Below are 23927 nucleotides of genomic sequence, written 5' to 3' on the forward strand. Positions count from 1 at the left end.
AACACTTAAATACAAAATGTATTTTACTTTCGAATTAAAATTTGAATTGACAAATTATGAAGGTGTTTCTCAGTTTTATTTACAGTGAAAGATAAATCAAATTACCCCCCCCCCCCTCAAGAGACAATGTTTTGAAATACATTTATTTTTGACACTACTTAGAATGCATCGCATTTTTTAAACCAGAAAAATGACACTAAAGATACACTAACTGAAGTACTCTTTTGTGAAGTACTGTTTTATTTAATGTTTATTTAAAAGTTCATCATTAGGAGTACTCTGTAAGAAGATACATTATGATCAATCTTGTCCACGTTAAGAGCTCATCAATGTAGCTACTTACCAGCATCCCCAGTAGCATTACCCCAGTAGCAGCCATTTGTTACCATGGGAACCACAAAGTCTAAAATGAAAAGAGGGTGTAAAGCAACGAACAAGGACACTGCAAGTGTGAGGAGGAAAACATATTTGAATAGCAGCACATGACGCAGAAGGTCAGAGGCAGGAAGCATTATTGAATATTAGCTTTTGACAACAATAGCAGGGAGTAGGATGTGAACCTCTGCAAACATGGGTCTTAGGTCTAACATAGGTCTTGCTGTTGCCCGTGTGCTATGTACACAGATAACACACTATTTGTTTGTCACCATCAGCTCTCGCAACAATAAATACTTTTCTATCAGGTTTCCATAGCAACTTTAACATGTCCTGTGAGTACTTTAGCGCAATAAACCTCATGGATCCATCACATGAAGGAAGTGGATTGAAACATCGGGCAGCATCTTAGCTCTGTCTCACTCTGGTGGAACAGGAAAGAACTAAAGGATTGACTGCTGCTCCAGAGCGCCCCACATGACCATAAACATCTACAAACTCAGCTGAAAAGGTCTTCAGTTCAATTGGTGGCATGGTGGTGGTACTTCAACGTAAGAGTGAGTTTTTACACCATGTTTACTCCAAGGGGAAAAATCAATTAAGTTACACATATACAGGCACTAAACCCACTTGTCTCATATTTTAGGAGCGCTAGCCCCTCCCCCTCCTATGACCAGCTTTGACGGTGTGTGTAAATACAAACATTGTCCTAACACAAACATTAAATGCATTGACAATGAATGGCCATTTTTTTGTTTTTGTATAAACACAAACATTGAAGACGTAGGTGAGGACGCAAATTGTGAATGGCCGGAATGAGATGATGTATGATGATGTACGATGATAAGAGCGCCCCTCACTTCACAAGGGTGTGATTTCTATATATTTATATTATATAATGATGTGAATTGGTTATCCTCAAAACAGTCCACCGTCAGAACCAGATTAACTAATGAGCGATTGAGTGAGGTGGTTCTCCGAATGATCACAGTGCTTCTAAGAATAACAAAATACCTGTATAAACATGGAAATCAAAGACATTTGATAGATTTATGGACCTCCTTGATGCAGTGCATAATTATCGTTTCAAATAATAATAATAATAATAATAAACCACAATGTGGCGAATTAACACATTTGCTACAAAAAAAGGTGATTACAACTAAAACATCAGCCCCAGAATAAGTTTTACTTGCTGTTGTTTACTGGCTCACAGTCAGATACCATCCTAGAGAACAGCATCATGTCCTACTGTACATGTTATCCAGAGATTAACATTATACGTATTTTTTTTCTCCATTTACTGGCCTTTCTGCATGATCCTCATATTGACATGAACAGATTCCTGAAAGCATAATCTTGTCAGACCACATGAAATCTGACAGATTAATGTCAAATTACATTCTGTGACATGTGATCTTCTCGGTCTTGCAAAGACAGAACAGTCAGGAAGCTAGTGGACAAATGCACATGACGACCTTTCACCTTCATCGAGATGCTGTAATTGTATGTTGACACTTCTATTCCTGTGACTCTTTCCCATAGCTTCCTCTCTCTTCGTCCGTCCGTTGCCCATCAATTGAATCTTTGAGGGCGGCACGGTAGCCATCTTAGCCCCTCTCCCACCTGCCCAGTCTGAGGTCAGTGCTTACAGAGTATTCAACGGATACATACTGGGGTAATCAAGCATCAGTACGTTAAGACCCCACAGAAAGAGCCACACAGCGGCACACCTAAGTCTACTCATCGTTTTGATGATAGGCTAGAAGTCAAATGCCTCCCGTGCGCGGCACTTTTCTGAAGAACGCAAACGGAAACGCAGGTCCAATGTATCAGCCAGGCAAGCAGACCTTGCCTGCGAACAGCAGTCCCACTATGGTGAAGAATATTGAGAGAACAAACAGCACATAGGAGGAACCCACCACCGTGTTGTTAGGGAGCTTGTACGGCTGACCTCCCACCTCGTTGATGTAGAAGCCGATCGGGAATATGAGTGCTGCCATACAGAATAGAACCACTGTGGATGAGAGAGAGGTGGGGAAAGAGAGATGCTGTTTGTTAGAACACAAAGTTGAGAACACGTGTCATTGTGCACAATGTGAAACATTCGGTTATGTACGTATATATGATCCAATGCAACCTCATCCACAATGAGTGTTATTCAATGCCCGTGTGTATGCCTGTCTTTAAAAGTGGTAAAAACTCACCCCTGCTGCTCATAAAAATAGAAACAGCTCCATCTAGGACAGCTTTCAAGCAGCCACTGAGATTTATTTTACGGAAATTATGAGCATGCATGCATCACCAAATGTTAACATCAAATATAATGTCCATTACACTAGGGCTGCATAATATGGCTTATGAATAAACATATCAGTACATTGCAAACATACATTTATTTCAGTTTCCACAGTTGATGAGAAGACTGGCATATCAGCAATAACTGACTTGGAATGCCCGCTATGGTTCAAAATAATAAATATAAAATGCAGAGAAAGTAATACAATTATTTTATTCCACAAATCATTAAGAATATTAATTGGGATGAATCACAACCAGGGCTAAAGTGCCAAAGATAATAATATCATAATTGTGCAGCTCAATATTGTATGGAATTCTGAGAGAGTGGTCAGCTACTAAAGTCTCTATTACTAAACAAAAGCATTACTGTAAAACCCATCATTAAACAATACAGCATGGGAATGGATTAGCTTTTTCTCAACTAAAGGACCAGTTACCAAAACCAGAAATATTCTTTATTTAATCAGCTAGGTGTCATGCTATTCAGTACGATATTCAGATTCAGATGAGGGCTGTGTAACAAATGTACACATCACCCAGGTTAGGGGAGGGAGGGGAAGGGAAACCTACTCCCAGTAAAGGCGACCCAGCGTGCGTAGCGAGTGGCCTCTCGCCGCCAGTGTGACATCACCAGCAGGCCACATGTGACAGTGAGGGAGATGATGCCCAGGATGATGAAGAAGAGGGTGGTCACCCACTCCGGGGGGAGACTAGGGGGGATGCAGATCCGCTCCCGTCCATGGATGGTCTGACACTGACGCACAAGACCCACCGTCAGAGAGCCTATAACCAGAGAGAGAGAATTTAGTGCAGATATTCCAGATACTTGTATCAGATGTGGTGGGGACAAAGGTACACTTTTCCATTGTCTGTGGGCATGTCCAAGAGTGAAAGAATTCTGGGAAGAAGTGAGGAGGGAGATTCAGAAGATATTGTCGATAGATATTGAGCTTGACCCAAAACTGTTTCTATTGGGTCTTTGCCCACCTGGCCATAAGATTCAGAGTAGCGAACAAAGATTTCTGGATTTATGTTTACTACAAGCCAAAAGGGCTATAGCCTTATCGTGGAAAAAGATAGGCAAACCCAGTATTGCTCAGTGGTTTAGGGAGTTATCATTGTGTCTGCCTCTGGAAAGAATCACGTATACTTTAAAGAATAAACAGGAGTTGTTTGATAGGATATGGGGAAAGTTTATTCAGTATATTACGGTTAATGACTTGTCTTATTTAATGGGGGAAATTGTTTGATCTTGTTCTCTGCAGCTATTTGTTTTTGGTCTTGTTTGTTGTTTGACTCTGTTATTGTTGCCATTCGAGTGCCATTATTATTATTATTATGTACGTACTGTATGTTGTTGTTTTGTTTGTTTTTCATTTTGGGTAATTGTATTGTCTGTATTGTGTATTGTTTTGTTTGTTGTATTGTCTGTTTGTACAAAGAAAAAATTCAATAAATATATTGTTAAAAAAAAAAAAACAGAGAGAGAGAGGGTGGGAGACACAGAGAGAAAGACGGATGAAGAGAGAAAGGGAGAGATGAGTAAAGGGAGACAAGGAAGGGAGGGGACAAAGAGAAAAAGAGGAAGACAGACACTCATTTAATTGTTCTTATTTATTTGATGATTTGACATATTGTCACTCATTACCGTTTTAAACAGCCCTGTGCAAATACAGAAACTTGTTGTGAACTCTATGTCATTTCATAATGAGTGCAGACAATTGTTCGCCCATGACATCATTTATCAAGCATGCAGGCATGTCAGCAGGGCATGTTTCTCTGTATTCCACAGAGGGAGCAGAGACCTAATCACCTCCCAGATGACAATATTTGTGCTCTGGGGCCACGGCCTGAAACAACCACAATCCAGCAACAACCAATGGATGCATGGTTCAGGGAGCTAGAGAGACAGATGAGGGACGAACGGGACAGACAGAAGATCTACCTCTCAATCGATGGAAGGCAAACAGGTACACAGAGGTAGAAATGAGGAGCAACAAAAAGAAAGGGAAGGAAAGGAGGTAGAGAAAGAGGAAGACATGGACACGAGAGGAAGAAACAATAGAGAAAGGCAGAGGGAGTGAGAGACACTGGGAGAGAGAGAGAGAGGGAGACCAATAATTGAAAGTCACTCTGAAAGTCAATAGCGTACAGGAGTGGAAAGGACCAATCAGTGGTCCCATGTTAGATGGTGAGTCACTGGCTGAGACAGAAACTCACATCTACTCTCAAAGGCCTGGTGGGTCCAATTAGAAAGACCTCCACAGTCCACACACACACATACGCACGGCGCACGCACATCTTGCGACTGTGTGTGGTCATGGTCCATCCATTATGCATCTATCCTGTAGTAGGCTATTCATACTTCTCACAGCTGAACAACAAACAAAACTCTCGACTGGCAAACTACCAGATTATTCCTTTTCCAACAGCTGAGGACAGAGGAAATCGTGATTTGTTCATGGCGGTGGAACAAAAAGAACCATTTGTTTTCATCAAGCAAATATAAATGATTAATTGTACAATGGGCTGCATCTGCACACACACAGGAACCTCACTCTGTGAGACACAGTGGAGATAGAGAAAGCATCTGCTCTCAAGGCCCTGGCTGCCTGACTACAAAGGACTCTTCACAACATTTTATATGATGTCATGAAAGATGATGCCCAGATTATTTTTGAGGGCAGGTTTAATGTTTGTCTTTAGTTCAATGTTTGTTTTGTAAACGCCATTGACAATGAAGGGGACTAGGGAACATTTACTTCATAATGTACCTCATTACACACGCATACCCTCTTCAATTCAATATTTTATTTTTTTATTTATCCTGTTACCCACACATTTGACCAAATAAAGTACCTCACTACTAGTTCGTCCTGCCTTCTCTAGTGGTTGCTAATGTTGGCAAAGCTGTTGATTGGCTAATGTGCTTCCTTTTACTGTTGTACTCATTGGAAGATGCTGTGGGGAAAATCAAATGCAGGTCTGCATTCATTGCCTTTGGGTGACTCTCGTCTATAGACAGCATGGTATGAGAGAAAGGCTTATACATGAATGAACCCTTGTATTTCTGTCTTGTCATAAGGCAGTTGTTTGTTAAGCAATTTGAGGAACTTGAAATTGTGATGTTAGCGGTTTACAGTTAAATTTAAGTTCCTGAAATATTGTTCATTTGTGTGTGAGAAGAATGTAAATAGTGATACTGTGTAAAGTATAATTACCGGTAAGACGCCTGAGGGCGAGAGAGGGTGAGGTTGGCTGCCGGGCGCGGCTGCACTAATAACATTGGGACAGGTCTGTCTAGAGTTTGAATGAACAGGCATCAGTCAAAAGGTAGACATCAAAGAGGAAGGATGGATGGGGAAGGATTGTGGAAGGATCAACATATGGAATGTTCTGACATATATTCATATATGGAGATCTAAGGGTTTGAGGTCAGATGTAGAATTTCTGGCCAATATTGATGACATCAGGGATCAGGGACAGCAGGTCGCATTTACTATGACTGTATGACATCATGGATCTCCATCCCTGATGATGTCATGTGACCTGGGCTTATACGGGGGCATTCCCATGTATGGGGATAATGAGTGACTGGCGGGAAATGAACGATTTCATAGTAAATGAAAAAAGGCCCAATACACTTGATAATCACTGATCAGTTGTTCCAATCTCATTTCAGAAGTTGCATGCCGAGTTTAGAATGAATATTAAGCTATAAAACTGTATTTAAACTTTATTTACAAGAACCCAATAAAACATTTTCTCATCCCAATTCGGAAGTCTAAGTGAAATGAGTGAGTTGGTAACGGTTCCAGCAAGATCCAGCAGGATACTTCAAAATGTCTGTTAGTGGGAACACTGTTTTTTAAGAGAGAGAGTGTATGTGCAATGTGTGTGTGTTCACATCTTTTAAAGGGATAAAAACAGCACTTCCTGAATCCTGAGTCCCCTTAAGCCCCCCCCCCCCCCCCAACAAAGCACCTACTTGAGTTGCAGGGTTCCTGGAAAGTGTGTGTGCGCACTGCGCAGATACACACACGCACGCACACACACACACACAGCAACTGCGAGCATAGACACGTACAAAACTCAACCTGCTGCATGACATAAAGCCTCAGGGATTATTACACAGGATAGAATGAACACAGTGGGGAAACAGCAGGTTTGCGTTAAGTGAGACAGCAATGTCACAACAGCGGCTAATGAGCTAAAGTTGTCCCCATCTGTGAGACTGCCGTCTAGAATGATGACTACATTACAAGAGAGAATGTAGTGAGCAACAACAAGTGCAATGTGGGGAACTGTCCGGACAAGGACACATTGCAGGTTGAAAAGGCCCTTAGCTCTCAGAATGTGGAATGCCCTTAAAAGAACACCTGTCTGCAATTTGCAACTGGACCTAAAGTCTTCTAGCTTCCCAAAATAAATATTACACCCTAATGTTGTTCTGTAAATACACTTGTACTGCTCCTAGTATTGATGAATTGAATACACAGGACCACCCTAAGGGATTTTTGTGTTATCCATTAAGCATTATTGTATAACTGTAAGTCTTAACCTTTTGCAAACTGTATTCACTCAATGAATGTTAACATCATGAGAAGAACATCACAAATGTTCTCAGTCTACATGTTCTAATGTTAACAAGACATTTGTCAATGGCATTTAATGTTTGAGTTAGGGACAAGAATGACGTCAATTTTCCCTTCATTGTCAATGGCGTTTTTAAAACAAACATTGAACTAAAAACAAACGCGCCCCTCAAAAAAGAGGTAGGAATGTGGCACACCTCTCTCAATCTCTGCTGAACAGGCTCAACCAACTTGAGCGACTCCTACTATCACTTGCCGGCTTCCCACCTCTGAACGCGGCCAATTGTGTTTGGTGGAATGCCTGGCCAAGCTGGCGGTACCATGGAGGAATCAAACCCCGGTCTCCTGGATGTGGCACCAAAATTCTTAATCTTCTGTTTTGTTTTTCTAAATTCCTCACAGACGTGGTGAGGAAGCACAACAGAACCAGTGTAGGCAAACACACAGTCTGTAATGTTCCTCACTTCTAAAACAAACACCACACACACACCTGAGGCGGGGTTGGCGAAAGGGCCTTTCTGTGTGGAGTTTGAATGTTTTCACCATGTTCCCTAGGGTAGGTAACCTCACAAAAACATGCAGTAATCCTGGTCACTACCTCCCCCTGGCCTCCTGATGGAGGGGAAAGGAACTGGTCAGAATAATGTGTACCTTCCACACGCTACGTCGGTCCGGTGAAACTCTCCCCTGTCAGGTGAAAAGAAGCAGCTTGGACTCCTCATGCATAGAAGGAAGCATGAGGTCAGTCCGCTGCTCCCCCAGGTTGACAGAGGAAGTGTAGCGCCCAGGATTACATTAGACAATTGACACTGGGTGAAAAAATTGGTTGCAAAATCGCGGGATAAAAATTAAACAAACAAACACCACACAAATGCCCCTAGCCAAGTCAATTTCCGTCATAATTAGGCGTAGAGAGCGATAGTTCTCTCAAAGGAAAGTTTTTTCCTTCCCACAAGACCCAATTAAGATTCACTGCATACATCTCCATTTACAAACAACGCTTCCCCTGGTCAGGTAATTACCATTAAGCTAATTAAACTGGAACAAGAGCCTTTTAGCTTTGCATCTGCCTGATTTCATACCATGACTTGCTGGATGGAATGGGAGGGCAGAGGCCCTCCCGATAACAAATTGTATTTAATTCAGTAATCACACACAAACCCTTTAAGATAATTTGGTGGATATCTGCCTGGTTATGCAACACAAATCTGCTTATTATTTACCGATTTACCTGCATGACAATTCATGTGGTGGTTTCGAGTTATGTAATTGATATATTGATAGATGACAATAGACTGACAGGAAATGGGGGGAGAGAGAGAGAGAGAGAAGGGGAGTGACACGCAACAAAGGTCGTCGGGATCTGTAGTCGAACCCACTGCATGCTGTCAGGCTGCGGTGCCCGGACCGCTACCCCAGTCATCCGGGCCAATATATGCCATCTGCTCATGCCTATAGTCTATATGTGATAATGATGTGGTATCTTCAGGTATCTGACGGATAGGTAGATCGTAATGGATTATATGATTTTATCCCCTTTGCGTCAAACTTTTCTCATCATTGAACAAGAAAACTAAACTACAATTCACTGTTCCACATGGCTATAGGTGTCCATTCTTTGTCTATATTATATATCACAACACTTTTGTCATTTGTCTGTGATGCCTGGCTGTGACACCTAGAAGCAACCCACAAAATGTTGAGATTTCTTAGTTTTTATGGTTTTCATTTCACACTTGCTTTGGCAATGTGAAAGGATGTTTTCTCATGCCAATAAAAAAGCTCCTTTGAATTGAATTGAGTCCTTGGGTACCCAAAAGGTCCCAAGTTAAAAAGAAGATGGTGGGAGACCATTGTATAATGCAAAAATGAGTCACAAAAACTCTCACCCCTTGCCTGAGGAAGAGTTTGTGTTGCAGAGTAGTCTGCATGTTTTTAAACTTTGTGTTTGTGTGCCTAGAAAAAACACTGTAAACTAAGGATGCAAATTTGAAGGTTAAAAGATTTTAGCATTATAGTCGTCTCCCACCTCTACTGTTGTACTTTACAACCTAGAAGCACCAAGACACAGCCCAGAGGGGGTCACAGAATGTGAACATACTGCATAATGATAAACTACATTTAGCTCTGTATGCAAAATCTGAAGCATACCCCCGTAACATCAACACAAGGGCTGCCAACAAATTTAAATACATTGGTAGTTAAACTGGACATCCTGGCTCATCTATGATGAGCTAGCTGGACAACCACAACTAACTGAGCACGCTGCCCTGATCAGCCCCATATGAGAACTGAAGACTAACTACTACACTGTCTGTTCTGTTCTCTGGGATTACTGACTCCTGCTTGACTCCAGTGCACTTCACTCATACAAGTATATGAAGTGAAATGAGGGAGTGATACTGTGATATGCTCCACTAACTAAACACAAACAAGATATAATAATAACAGGTTGTATAACAGTTCACAGGGCAGTGGGCAGACATGCACAATGGACTACTGGGATGTACAGTAGCCTACAGAACTGTAACATTTGCCCAGGACCGCAGAATGTATCACATATTTATTGAAACTTCATTCAAAAGCCTAAAGGAGAAAATAACAACAAAAAATACCACAAAGGCTTGTTTCCGTTGTGGTCCTTTTGGGGGAAGGGATATAGGGAGGGGGGAAACAACACAAAAACAATAGAAGAAAAATTAAAAGACAAAATAAATAGTTAGCCTATTTCCACAAAAAACTGGAAAAACAAATGATTGGACAATTGTATGTAATTGTAGACCTATTATGCAGATTAGACAGATTGTACATGTCATGTACTTATTTATAAATATATTTATTTATATAATAATCCCTTAAAATAAATTAACAGTCAGCTCAATGCAGATGTAGGCCCTACTGTATTTCACGCTGATGCTAAGATTCCCACGGGGTCAATAACTGTTTATCTCATCATTATTCATAGTTTATAATAACTCATACTGAAGCATGGTTGGTGAACGAGACAGTCCAAACAGCATATAAAAAAATAACATAAGGTTTGTGTTTATAATGCATTTGCCATGTGTAGGGGTAGGTAGGTGTCACCTTCTGCAATGCAATGATAGTTATAATAAATAAAGAATATAACTTGTGCCCTCACCTAACTTACCAGACGATTCCCCCGTGTTGATCCAGTCTGGATTGGCAATGCTGGCGATGGCAAACATGTCTGCAGCTAGGAAGAGACATCCTGATATAATGGTGAGTTTATCCATAGCAGTCGGGACCGACAACGGAGCGTATGGCTCTGGGGGTACAAAGGAGGTCAGTTTATTCGCCTCGATCTCACCTCTCCAGCGGGAGGAGACAGGACACTCACAGGACTCTCTCTTATGTACTCAGTTGAACGGATCCATAACGTTCCAATCCTTCCCTGCCGACGTCGTTTTCGGACAGGGAGACGAGTCTGTGTGCAACCATCTTTAAAGAGACTCCAGAGCGCGGTGGACACACGCAGTGTTCGTGTGTGTGAGGGTTAGAAGTTCCCTGCTGTGATGTTCCTCAAATAGTTGACCATGATGGCCAGAGATGTGGGGAGTTTTCCAGGCAAGGTGGCGAGCTGACCATTTAACAGTGAACTGAACTCCTGCCGTTTCAGTCCCATACGGCCACCGCATTCCGCGGGTGTTCACACAAGGAATTGGACAAACCTACCCAGTGGTTTATTCTAAACGTTGGTTTTAATTTGCCCACGATTTAAACGAATTCATGCACGTAACCTACTTGTTTCCTGAATCCGAAGCCCCCCCCCCGCTCCTCATTTGGACGCTGAAGCCCCCCGTTCCAAGCAAACATAAAGGAAAATCACATTCCACGCTCACGCGGCAAAGCTCTTTGATGGAATATTAAATACGGTTCCAAAAACCCACTTCCACTTGAATTCCGTTATTTATATTAGGCAATAATCCTTTGTCATGCGTTTCTTTCTTCACAACACCGTTCTCTCCCAAAAAACTGACGAACAGACGCTTCTCTGCCTTGTAGTCATAGTAAGTCAATAGCAGCTGCTCTCTCGCGATAAACACAAACCTCGCAGTGCATGATTTATACTTCTTTGTACGACGGTGTCACGAACCGAAGGAGCCGATCTAGATCTTGCAGAATCATCCTCGGCGCGCAAGACCGCTGTACGTACGACGGATCATGAATTAGGCATAAAAATGCACGAGAATGAGGTCAGGTCACAGGTGCACGTAATTTCAGCTGCTGAAATCATACATTTGAGTTAGTGTTAGGGTTACACACACACACACACACACACACACACACACACAGTAGGCTACTTAACTACTGATATTTGATGTATCTTGTTATTATGCTTTCACTTGATATACTCATTTTCTTTAAAAGAGGCAATACTGCACAACACACACACCAAGCATCTAATGTATATATTTTTATTCATTAATTTACATCAACTATACAGTTCAAGTGGACAAATGAGAGGACCGTAATATTTCAACGCACCAGGGAAGGGTCCACTAAAATATAAGTAGCCTATGAATAGAAACACCCATTGGTGTGGCGCTGGACTGGTGACATTTAACCTCTCTGACAAAAGAGCATTATGACAGATGCGTGACCATGTATCTCTTTCAATGGTTTGTTGAAATGGAGCAGAATGTCAGACTTGTGCCATTTAAAGTGAAAGGTACAGGGAGGCAGGAAGGAGAAGGTTAGATCTCGTCAACGAAGGGTGTTTTTACAAGGTTGCCACTGGACGCCATGGTTTTCTTGCCGGACACAAACTTCTTTGCAGCCTGGAAAAGAGTAGGAATTAAGATAAAGAAAATTTCAAACACAAGAAAACTACAACATTTTAATATTTACCATGCGATTACACGGCATGAAATCATACTCACTTATGTATAACCTTTCTTGTATCATAATGATAACCACAAAGTGCCACCATGCATGTCCAGTACAAAGTCCAGGGAAGCCTATGATTGCCTGCGCTGAGACTGAAATCTGTGGTTGGTTAGTCTAAGGATCTGCATGAGTGGTCAATTCATGTCTGTCACTTTTTGTGTTTTATGTTGGGGTGGTCCTTTACCACTTCTCAATACATTGTGCACCTGATGACGGTTTGACGTCTCTCTAATCGGCTGGCTTATTGAAAGACTATGAAATAAGTAGTCTTGAAATATTCTCTAATATTTCTTGAAATATTTGATTAGTTATTGTATTTGTACATGACTGCCACTTGTGTTTTACGACAGCCACATTGAAGGAAAGTTCTGTAACTTTATTGTATCAAATCCTTGATTGGGTTTTACTAGTTACTTAGGTAGTTAGTTACTTTTCTATTAAACTCAACTAAACTGAAGCAACCACAAGCAGCGAGAGGAGTGAAAGCTTACATTAGCAACATCAGTGAGAGAGACATTGTCGATGTTCTTAGTGACTGTGTCAGGAGTGAGGTAGACTCCTCCAGACAGGGCCTGGGAGCCCATAGCATCTATCAATCCTTCAGAGGACTCCAGAGACATCAGATAGTGGGCCTTTAACTTGTTCCTGCACCAACACACATAAAAAACATCTGCTCAGACGCCTAATAAACCTTCATTTACATAGCACCTTTCCAAAGTGCTCCATAATGGGGCACAAAAGGAAAATAGCAAACACATAACAGTAAAGATTCAAACAATATAAAAATTCAGATTTCACAAGTGGTGGGAGATACATGGGTTTGAATATGTTTAAAGATGATAATTGTTGACAGATAATTTCACATCAAGGAAAAGGTTGTTCCATAGTTAAGAAGAAACAATAAATGCAAAATTGAGATTTAAATTTAGTGAAATGATATCACCAACGAATGCAAAGAAATGGCAGAATATAAAACTAGAAAATATATTTTGGAACCAAAACATCCAACAAATGACGTATCACACAAATCAGCAATGTTGTGTACTGTAAACCACACACAGTACAGCGTCCTTAGACTCACTAAATTGAGAAATTATGCAATCATGTCACCCTCCGGGGATCCTGGGATGTAATACTGTACTCAGTACTGTACTGCTAACGTTGTTGAAGTAGGACTCATAAAATGTCTCTGGGACTCATCTAAAAGACCACCCCTGGATCCCGGGACCCATTACATTGAAAACCTATTTACATCACTGCAACAGTAAATAAATGTGTTTTATTAAGTAGAGTTTCATACTTGGCCTGGGTGAGGTCAGCAGCAGTGACTGCACCATCAGCAACAGCTTTCACCTGGGCCACAGCAGCTTTGATCACCTGGAGAAACAGGAGAGCATGGACAGGTCAGTCAGCATTTAGCAATGGTTATTCTCACCTCCAGTCCTGTAGGTTATTATTCCAACCATCTTATCAGGTACTCATTTAGATCAGGATACCAGGCAGGGGTGGAGCTTGCCCTTCCAGCATATGAGTGCAAGCTAGTGAAATCATATTGCAGAAGCTACCTGTCTGTGTGGGTGAGAAGGCTATGTAGGGAACTAAATTTCCGTTTGATTGTAATTAATATACACATCAATGGAGCCGGCCTAGACTTAGAATAGTGGAATACTCACATCACCGGCTGCAGCAGATTGGCAGATTGTGTAGACTCCAAACAGACCAGAGTCAGAGTAGCTTGCATTGAAAGCAGAGACCTGCACACAACAATAGAGAAGAAATGAGAAAACCATAGGGTTACCTTAAGACAGGGGTGGGCAATTACTGTCTTAGTATATGATACGGTTGATGATGATGCGCGTTTGGTCGTGTAAACTAATTTAATTTGATTTATTTTTATTTGTTTATCTCGTCTATCCTTGTTTTATATTATGTTTTTTGTGCTCAATTGCTCATACATAATGTCCATGCATACGTATTCTATCCGATCTACAAGCTCAAAGCGTGCCATACTGCGACGTGTTTTGAGCTTATTTTTGATAATTTGAAATGGAATCCTGAATTATTCTTTTGCTAATTTTGAATTGCAATCCTGAAAAGTAGCCTTTTTATTTAATTTCAAATGTATCTAGTTATAGTTATGTTTAACTTTATGAACTAAATACAAATACATTGGACATAAAAAATACATTTTAATACTACTCATTAAGCTACTAATTTAGACTGTAAATTAGTAGCTAAAGCGGGTCATGTTTGCATGTTTGGAATAGTTTTAGGCTTTTCTGCCTTTATTGATAGTATCAAGTGAAGAATGACAGGAAAGAGGGAGAAACATGCAGCAAAGGTCGTCATGAACAGGACTCGAACACGCGACGCGCTGTCAGGCCAAGGCCTATATGTGGCATGCGCCTGAACCACCAGCCAATACAGTATTCCGATAATAACCTGCGGGCCACATTAAGTGAAGGTGGGGGCCCAGGGCCACCAGGTGCCCATGAATGCCTTAAGATAACATGTCAGAATGTCTAAACTTAAATTCAACCACATAGGTATCCACTACCAAAGTTAATATAGATTCTCATCCATCTCAGCTGGGTGAAGCTGAAAACTGAATTTCCCCTGCAGAACTAATACGGTTATCAAAAATGTATGCCCTAGTAGTAAGTAAATAAAATAAGTCAACAAGTCTTTGTGAAAATAGACTCAACTCCATTTTCCCTCCAAGTCCAACCCATGGCTGTGACATTTAGTTATGTGTCAAATTCAACGGAGGGTAACGTATGAAAATCCCCAACTGCAGGCCACTCACGTCAAACGGGTCACTGGTTGCCTTGGAGACGCCCTGGGTGAGTTTGCTAGTGGTGTTGGAGCCCCTCTTGATGTGTGGGCCTGCCCCCAAGATGTGCTGCAGCACGCTGAAGGCCAGGGCCTCCGGGGACCCTATTATCGCCGACTGGCTCACCAGTGCACAGTGGACCAGACTGTTGGAGTTCTGCTGACGCAACTCACCTACAGAGACACGAGGGAGGAAATAGTTGAGACAGAGTAAGTAAGTAAACACACACAAGCGCCACTGGCACTGACGTCATCATATAGTGCAAGAATTTATTTAGTCCATTTCCCACCATTTTAATGCATGTTTGTATCTTGGTTTGTGTCTTACATTGTTGTTGCTGGTCTGTTAGCAAGCAACTAGCGCCTACTGTACATTATAACCAAAGCAGGTAGGCTGCGCAATGTGGCTCTGAAGTCCGAACACACAGATCCTATCTGATTACTTCCAAATAACAGTCAAGCCTAAAGATCAGATTTGAGAAAGGAATGGAATTTGCCTCTAGTCTAAACAGGGCGACCCTAGAGTGAGACTCCATAACAACCCTCACCTACAGAGAAACTCTACAGAGATGCCCCTAGGCCAGACAAACACAAGCAGAGTGACCAGACAGAAATCCAACTGGACTAAACCAAATTATAACAAAACAAAAAGAAAGATAACATATTGTAGTATTAACCCAAAACCAGAGCAATCTGGAATGCTATTTGGCCATAAAAACAGTGGCAGAATACCCTAGTACTAACTGATCCGAAACTAAGGAAAGCCTTGACCATGCCTACACTACAGACTCAGTCTGTCAAAGAAAGGCTGCAATCGGTAAACCAAAGGAAGACAGACTTTGCATCCACGGAACACAAATCATGGTGGAAACTGTCTGATTTACACTTTAACCACCTGCCAACTATACCATGACATGAGAAAAATACTTCCCATAGTAGATAAGATGACAAAAAAACTCATATCCGCTGGGTGAAGTACAACAATGTGGAAACACAGCAGAAAGATTTGTGAGAACATTTGCACAATCTTGAATTGCAAATTTCTTTGTGGTTTCGTAAACTAGTTTTGGTAATTTTGACTGACTCTGTTTACAGTATTCCTTTATTCTTTATTAATTGTACATACATAGCTTCGATTGTCTTCTTTCACACTTGCTTTGGCGATATGATGATGCGATGCACGAATGCAGACTAGCAAATAGAAACTTGGATAGCTGCTCTCCATCCCTCCTGTCCGTATAGCAGCAGGGTCTTGAGCTCTGCAGTCTGCAGTGTCACTAGCTCCGCTGTCACAATGTGTCTATGTAGGTGGTGCACCTCTTTCACATCATAGCAGTGCCTTGGGTGGCCTCCCTGTTAGTTTGCTCCCCAGCCATTCCTTTTGCCTGACAGTACCTTGCCAGCTTCATTCTTCTCTCCCTGATCCTGACCCACAGGAGGCTTCTATAGAGGTTCACGTTTCCGACGTGGTCTGCCGGGCTCTGCCCAATCCCATGTGATATCAAGTGCCATTAGTAGCATTATTGGAACCTTGAATATAGTCCGACTAGCTTGTCACTATCATCTGCACTGCAGGACCACATAGGTGCCTTTGCTTTGGTATAATAAAGGCCCTTTTAATTGAGAGAGAGTGAGAGAGATGGAGAGACAGAGGAAAAGAAAGTGACAGTGACAGTGACACTCTAGCTAGCCAGTGTATGTATGTAATATACAAATCTGACACAATATGACACTAACATGTTTGTATGTTGGCGGTGTTAAATTCCAACCGGAATATATTTTACATCTGTTTTTTCACCTCTCAGGGGACAATCACACAGACACACGTTGCTAGAAATGCATCAACTGTGTTTCTATGGTACATGCCTAACATGTGCTCCTCCTTTGCGTCGCCTTTACCTAGCATTTTTTAGATGTGATTAAAAGCTAACATATTCGCAACTTTTCACCACTCCTTCTGGTTTGATGCTGGTAATCTAAAACATGTGGTCTGTGTGTGGCATCACTGTTCTCACCTCCACGGTACTGGGACATAGCTCCTGTGGTTCCAAGCCCACTGCGGATGTTGAGGAACTGCTCCCCCACCTGCCTCAGCACAGCATGGTCCACACCTGGATGGAAAAACAAAACATTTATTAATTTATTACCACCGTTAACATGTTCCGTCCATCCGACGTGTCCACACGTCCTACGGAAACCAACCGACAGGTTGCAATGACGTGCGTACACGTCCTGACCTAGTGCATCTTCAATGATATCAGGCGAGAGAATAATATTTTTTTTTATTTTTGAGTGGGACTCTAACCATACACTTCACTCTTCTTCATTCATGTTCAGAGTAAAAGCGGCCATGTCTTCACCGGGCACCCCAGAGCTCCTATTTTGAAGGAATCCCGGGAACTTTCAATGTATAATTAACTACATACCGATTTCATATAACAGTAACGAGCTACCTTAGTTTCATATATATTTTTTTTTCTTTGTTCGTCCGTTTGACTCTGTTGCATTGTTGTACACTTCAACAATCAGCGTCATACCACTGTAACAGTTGTCATAACGTGATCATCCACATATCTTTGTGTAACTGTCAGAGAGACAAATTCCAGCAGCGCTACTTCACTTGGTAAGTAAGATGATTCTGTCATCAACCATCCACCACAGGTTTAGGAGGTCATTGTTTGGCTTATTTCAGAAGTCATTGCTATTCAAGCTAAGTATTACTTCCAACAGTGTCAGATACTGGTAGTAACAACCCCTTACCAAGTCCAACGAGAGCCATTCTCGCACTTGTGAAATTGTCCTGGACATATTGGTGCATCTGGGGAAGAATGCAGACATTACAATGTAGGCATCACAATGATAGAAAAACATAATGAAGTACTATTGACAATGTAGATATTTATGCAGAGGTGAAGATCTACAGTGAGGTGTCTTACCTGCTCAGAATGGATGTTGCCGACCATGTGGTCTGGACAATACAGGGAGTTAGAGAGTGCGTTCTTGTAGGCAGCTGCATGCAGACTTTCGATCACAGCTGGAGGAGAAACATAAGAATATGAAGTATAGTGTTTTGATTTTACAAGCATGTACTAAAGCTGCTATAAGCAATAACCTTAGCAAAATGTTAATGACCTTTTTCTTTTTGGTATTCAGACAGCCAGCAATGGGTAGAACTCCTCCAAAAATGCAGTCTCTGTGGCACATCTAGGGGTCACAATCTGCATTCAAAGAAGCTTGAAGCTTTGACATTGGTCAATTTGTCGGTCTACTTCCTGATTGGTTAGTCATTGCGACCAGGTTTTTTTCCACCAATGACAAAGCTTCTAGGAACATCTTTGAATGCACATTGCGGCCCCTAGATGCGTCACAGAGACTCAAATAATTTTGGGAGCGTTCTGCCCATTGCTAGCTGTCTGAATACAATTTTTTGACATATTATTGCTTATAGCAGCTTTAAAATAAAGAATAAATCATAAATGAACCAATAATGACTTAAGCCTTTTACAGAATTTGACTTTTAAAATAATTGTCAGGAAAATGAATGCTGGAGAATTAATTAGCACAGACCATTCTGTGGGCTCTGAGCAGCCAGGGCCTTGTCCATCTTCACCCTGGGGGTGAGATCTGACACTTCCCATGACCTGAACTCTGGTGCTGTGGTCACATTGATGAGGTACTCCATCACTGTATCACTGTAAGGAAGGAAGAGTTTACTTTGCAACATACTAACTTACAGGAAAAATAGAAATAACTAAGAAAACTAAAGATACATTAATAAATGGGAAGGTGAGCAGAGGAGAAAATGTTGTCCACTATGAGACTGGCTTGTCTCCTATGGAGCTTTTGAAAAGAGAAAATGCCTGGTTATCGTTTTCGAATCAAAAGTAACAAACAAGTTGTATGTGTAATACTAGTCAGAAAGAAAAGTAATTATCCCTGGACTCACATGTCATCCCTCAAACAGTCTACAGAGTAGACCATGTTCTCTCTGGTTGCTGTCACACTGCAGGGTGAAAACACATGTTAAGCTTAAGCATTATATTTGTGTTGTATACGCACACATGAACTACACGAACAGGTTTGTGCTTAAACAGACAGACGACAGTCACCATTTTATATTCTTCAGAACTAATTTACTTGCATTTATTCTACACCGTGAACCAGTGAGTTTGTTTTGTTGTACACGTGTTCAAGGTGACAACTAGACTAAGACCATATAGGTTGAGCTGAATAGAAATACTAACCTCATGCTGCCTCCCACTGCCTCCACGCCACGACAGATTCTTAAGGCTGAAGCCCCTTTGGTTGTCTTTGGGGTGGGGTAAAGTGCCAACATTGGTCATTGGTCATAGGCAACTCGGATACAACTTGCATTCAACTTTCAAACAGAAAACTTTCAGTTCAGACTACGAAAAGAAAGATTGCTGAAGACCCGTTTGTTAATTAATAAGATATTTGATTTTAGAGGTGTATATTTTATTTTATAGAATCGTACCAGGCTGGCAGCCAATCGCAGGAGGTGAGCAACGCCCACATTTTCAGGGGTCTCATATCGACAGCCGGCCCTGACAAACACCCCAATCTTGGAGGCAGGGGAATAGTTCTCCAAAGAAGCGATCACCAGCCCACTTGGCAGTTTGGTCACCTAGAGAGAAAGCATGTCAATTTAATGAACAACTTTTCCTACAACTTCTCTACTACATTGCATGATCACTGCGACAGTCACGGCACTTTATCTCTCAACCAGTTAATAGTAGCATCATAGGGATCTAGGAATGTAACTTCACTCTACAGATACAACCTGCTGTATATGAAAATTGTTAAATGAATGGCCAAAACATCAAGACTAAAAACATCCCAGTCCAACACACATACCGGTAGTCATGTTTTTGAATAAGGCTGCAAAAACAGCATCCTTATTCTCAGGCCAGACACAACCACACAACCAAACCCAACATCCCTTCTCCCGGCCCAGCCCTTCTCCACTATTCCCCACACATACATGGACATCCTGGCAGGAGTTGGCAGCTCCTTGGGAGAGTTTGAGGCCAGCTAGGGGCTGGACAAGGGACTGGCCTTTTCTGGTAGCCGCATAGCAGCGTCTCTGTGGAGAAGAGAGAGAAGTCAACACCCACTGACCTGCGCTTCCTGCAGCTCAAACTTTACATGGTCGGCGGCCCCCGTGAACTCAACCTTACGGGCAGCCTGTGCCGCGTAAAGCCTCGTCTGAAAGAAAACATAAGATAGATAGGTGGTAGTGCTGCACAATTCTTGCTCAAATGTGAATCTCGATTTTCCTCCACAGGAATTGAGATCACGATTCACACACGGTTCTCATATTTCATATTTCTCATAAATATTAATTGTCTTTAACCTGTAGTTGCTGAACATTACAACATTCAAAATGTGGCATCTGGACTCTGGAGCAAACTACTGTGGCTTTAAACAGACAAAATCAAAGTGCTTGACCTCTCTAAAAGTCTCTCTCTTGTAACAAAAAGATAAATGTAACTAAAATGAATACAGCCAACTAGTGCTGCACGATTGTTGCTCAAATTTTGAATGAGATCGCATAGGTGTCTGAATCTAGGTCGCAATCTTTATTTTCCGATTTATCTTGCAGCACTAATAGGTGGAACATCATAGTAGTAACTGAATTAACTGAAAGATTTTTTTTTAATGTCGAGCCAAGATGGAGGGGGGGGGGTCTGATTAAACACTTAATACTTTACTTCACATGTAACCTGTAATCTTTACAATGCTGAACTTGACACTGACGTGACTGTGTGACGATCGACGAGGAGCTTTGACAGTCAACAAGCCTTCTGGTAAAATATGACATCACGGAACTTGGGTTGTGTACTGTTGGGGCCGGTTTAAGAATGATCAAATCAATGTACCACCAAGCTGGAGAAATATTCCTTATTTTTCTACCTTGCGTTAAGTTAATATTAGATTTGACTGAGTGAACCCTTGAGGACAAGGTGTGTGACGTCTAGAATTATACTAGGATTCGTATGACATTAGAGCATGTTGGGGAAACGTTCAAATCAACCGTTTAAAAAATGACGAAAATGGAGTTTCGAACAACAGGCGTTGGTTAGACTGAACTGTTCCTTTGTGTTAATATAATGTTTATTCCTTACCGATAGTTGACTTATTCCCCGAATCCCCTTCATATCCCCTCTCTCCTTCAGACAGGACGATAAAACAATATGGCTGACCTGAACGTCCTACCCAGCATTCCAAGCACGTTGAGGTCTTCCTCGTTGGCTTTAGTGGCGGGTTTGACGAACGTGCGCGCCCCTTTGCGACGAGAAGAAAAATGGTCGTGGACGTGTACTGTAGTTCCAGTGGTCGTCAAACTTTTTTGGAACCACCTAAACTTTAGAACTAGGTCCTAAGCATGGTCTTCAACAGGGGGTCCGGGGTGTAGTGGGGGTGGGGGGAGCGGCATCCTCCCACTTCTAAAAGGAACACACCGGGACCCATATAGGATTGATCATTGATTGATTGATTGATTGATTGATTGATTGATTGATTGATTGATTGATTGATTGACTGACAGTTTGCAGAATTACAGAGTATGCCCACATTTCAAGCACAACTCAAGGAGATGATCTGAGTGTAGCCCCCAAATATTTGTCAAAGGAGTAAGGACCCCCCAATACACATGAACATGAATACAACATATTATTAGCAAAGATAATTAAGTTGCATGGGGGGGAAAGAAAATGTATACATACAATGGGTTATATGTAGTGGTCCCTTCCGTCCCTACTTGCTTGTCTCTCAGCTAAAGAGTTGAAGACCCACTATACGACGTATAGCATGACATTTTAACAACACACACACGTGTGTATATGCAATAATAATAACAATATATAATAATAATAATAATAATTATATATATATATATATATATATATATATATATATATATATATATATATATATGATACACACGCACACACACACACATAAATTCCGGTACAGCAGGGAGCGGTAGAGAGCTTCACACAGAGCCTGGGGAGCAAACCGAATAAGAACTTAGAAGCCTGTAAGCGCAGTGAGTGCGCATGTGTTCTCAGAACGTTTCACACACGCGACTCCACAGTTGACTTGCATCTTACCTACGTGCTGCTCTAGTTTAGAACTCGTAAAAAAAAGATCTACAACAGTTTATTACATTCATTTGTTGGCGTTTCTCTCAACATTCCTACAATTCCAGCTTGTGGTAGTTTCTCTCTCTCCAGTGATCTCAATTAGTCCTCCGTGAAGCATTTCGCCGAGAGGACAGAACATCTTGAACACCGAAGCCACCATGGTGAGTTCACGTAGGAGCTAACAAAGCTAACCCATGGAACCGGCTAATGGTAGCAAAGCACCTAGGCATATTTAAAGTACTTTTATCACTTTCAATTTCAGGGAGGGGGTGTTCTAACGTGTGTGTTGTAGTAGACACAGCCAGATGACTCCATTTGTAAAAGTAAGATGACTTTTGTGTAAACTTTCAGACTGACGCTGACGTGAATCCCAAGGCCTACCCGCTGGCCGACGCTACACTGTCGAAGACCATCCTGGACCTCGTGCAGCAGGCGTCCAACTATAAACAGTTGAGGAAGGGAGCCAATGAAGGTGAGCAACTTTTTAATCTCTTAAAAAACGAAGTGGCAGTGCATTCTTTCTATTTACATAGCGTGGCTAGATTAAAACATTTAAACAAACGAAATGGCTGGTGTTAAAATTGCCATGTGGTGCTAGCCTATCTGAAATAGGCCTACATTTAATTTTTGCTATTATTTCAAGCCATTTATGACATGACAGTGTTTGTAGGGGCTGGGGGCAGTAGTTTATCTGGTGTTGTGAGCTTGTAAAAATATTTTCACTTGATGTGGTTGTGACAAAGTGGTTAATCAATTTGTGGATTTATATATTTAAAAAAATCACACCCGTGTGAAATGAGGGGCGCTCTTATTATACATGCATCATCTCATTAACAATTACATTTATGTGATTGGTTCGCAGATTTGCTCGTCTACATATGACAAATGATCCCTTCATTGTCAATGGCATTTAATGTTTTGTGTTGTCATATTTGAGGTTTTCTCCCTGGAAATAAAAACGCCTGGGTTTGCAAGGCTATATAACACCCAAAGAGTACTCAAAAGTTATGGATTAATAGAATACTGGTTAAGAAAATAATGGATGGTTGCAGACCTAGTGTACAGTATTACACTTCACACGATATCCTAACCATGCTGTTGTCCTGTGTTCCACAGCCACTAAAACCCTGAACAGAGGCATCTCTGAGTTCATTGTGATGGCTGCTGATGCAGAACCCCTGGAGATCATTCTCCACTTGCCACTGCTCTGCGAGGACAAGAACGTCCCCTATGTGTTTGTCCGCTCCAAGCAAGCCCTGGGTCGTGCTTGTGGGGTGTCGCGGCCTGTGATCGCTACTTCAGTCACCATTAAGGAGGGCTCACAGCTCAAGCCTCAGATTCAGGCTGTGCAAATGTCCATTGAAAGACTGCTTGTGTAATTGCCTTGCACACTGAAATTGTCTCTTTGAAAGGGACAATTAAAACGGAATATATTCCTTTGTTTTTTACTTCAAGACATAGACAGTGGTCACTTTATCTGTTTTCAAATTATGTACTGCTGTTCTGTGAATAAACATTTTGTTTTTGTTACATTTGTCTTGTCACTTAAAATGTGGCGCTTTTGTTTTCTTAACTCTTGAATTTTAAAGTGAGAAGTAAAAACACTCCAGTGATAAAAGGGTAATGGTGGTTTTATTTAACACAAATGGCAAAATCTGGTAAAACACTAAGATGTACACTGCACTGTGAGCAGCTGTCTCCGTGCGCGCACACATTTTCTATATAATGTATAATTTTACAAATATAA

General features: G+C 41.5%; 3 protein-coding genes across 5 annotated transcripts; 1 reads left to right on the plus strand and 2 right to left on the minus strand.

The window, feature by feature from the left end:
* Window positions 1-168: 168 nt before the first annotated feature.
* LOC308333401 (uncharacterized protein C16orf52 homolog A-like) lies at window positions 169-11264 on the minus strand. 2 transcript variants are annotated; one of them, XM_080789791.1, is made up of 3 exons: window positions 10423-11264; window positions 3247-3459; window positions 169-2392 (listed from the first exon to the last, which is right to left on the minus strand). In XM_080789791.1, the coding sequence occupies exons 1-3, from the start codon at window positions 10526-10528 to the stop codon at window positions 2208-2210; spliced, it is 504 nt and encodes a 167-aa protein (XP_080645917.1). In that variant the 5' UTR covers window positions 10529-11264; the 3' UTR covers window positions 169-2207. The 2 variants fall into 2 exon arrangements, with proteins under 2 accessions (XP_080645917.1, XP_080645916.1); XM_080789790.1 differs by having other exon boundaries at window positions 10414-11264.
* Window positions 11265-11696: 432 nt separating this feature from the next.
* uqcrc2b (ubiquinol-cytochrome c reductase core protein 2b) lies at window positions 11697-21256 on the minus strand. Of its 2 annotated transcripts, none has more exons than XM_080788896.1 (14): window positions 21161-21256; window positions 20154-20240; window positions 19510-19659; window positions 19259-19323; window positions 18961-19017; window positions 18582-18706; window positions 17951-18048; window positions 17775-17832; window positions 17030-17125; window positions 14989-15188; window positions 13856-13936; window positions 13483-13559; window positions 12674-12827; window positions 11697-12073 (listed from the first exon to the last, which is right to left on the minus strand). In XM_080788896.1, the coding sequence occupies exons 1-14, from the start codon at window positions 21191-21193 to the stop codon at window positions 11990-11992; spliced, it is 1365 nt and encodes a 454-aa protein (XP_080645022.1). In that variant the 5' UTR covers window positions 21194-21256; the 3' UTR covers window positions 11697-11989. The 2 variants fall into 2 exon arrangements, with proteins under 2 accessions (XP_080645022.1, XP_080645021.1); XM_080788895.1 differs by lacking the exon at window positions 20154-20240 and adding an exon at window positions 20017-20118 and having other exon boundaries at window positions 21161-21218.
* An 850-nt stretch (window positions 21257-22106) lies between these two features.
* Window positions 22107-23710, plus strand: LOC308332572 (NHP2-like protein 1). The gene is made up of 3 exons (XM_080788528.1): window positions 22107-22341; window positions 22532-22652; window positions 23297-23710. Exons 1-3 carry the CDS (start codon window positions 22339-22341, stop codon window positions 23557-23559), a joined length of 387 nt encoding a protein of 128 aa, XP_080644654.1. The 5' UTR covers window positions 22107-22338; the 3' UTR covers window positions 23560-23710.
* Window positions 23711-23927: the final 217 nt, after the last annotated feature.

Source organism: Protomyctophum bolini (genome assembly GCF_963924005.1).
Source record: "Protomyctophum bolini genome assembly, chromosome: 18".
In the NCBI taxonomy this organism is placed as follows: domain Eukaryota; kingdom Metazoa; phylum Chordata; class Actinopteri; order Myctophiformes; family Myctophidae; genus Protomyctophum; species Protomyctophum bolini.

What these genes read in the sequence shown, in the direction of transcription:
- LOC308333401 (XM_080789790.1), bottom strand. Translation starts at nt 10,528, where the DNA reads ATGGATAAACTCACCATTATATCAGGATGTCTCTTCCTAGCTGCAGAC. An exon ending in GGAATCGTCTGGTAAGTTAG is followed by an intron (nt 3,460 to 10,413) that starts GTGAGGGCACAA and finishes CTCTGGTTATAG; the next exon opens with GCTCTCTGACGGTGGGTCTT. An exon ending in CTGGGTCGCCTTTACTGGGA is followed by an intron (nt 2,393 to 3,246) that starts GTAGGTTTCCCT and finishes TCTCATCCACAG; the next exon opens with TGGTTCTATTCTGTATGGCA.
- uqcrc2b (XM_080788895.1), bottom strand. Translation starts at nt 21,193, where the DNA reads ATGAAGGGGATTCGGGGAATAAGTCAACTATCG. An exon ending in AATGGCTCTCGTTGGACTTG is followed by an intron (nt 17,126 to 17,774) that starts GTAAGGGGTTGT and finishes TTTTCCATCCAG; the next exon opens with GTGTGGACCATGCTGTGCTG. An exon ending in TATGTCCCAGTACCGTGGAG is followed by an intron (nt 15,189 to 17,029) that starts GTGAGAACAGTG and finishes GTGTCTCTGTAG; the next exon opens with GTGAGTTGCGTCAGCAGAAC.
- LOC308332572 (XM_080788528.1), top strand. An exon ending in GAGGAAGGGAGCCAATGAAG is followed by an intron (nt 22,653 to 23,296) that starts GTGAGCAACTTT and finishes TGTGTTCCACAG; the next exon opens with CCACTAAAACCCTGAACAGA.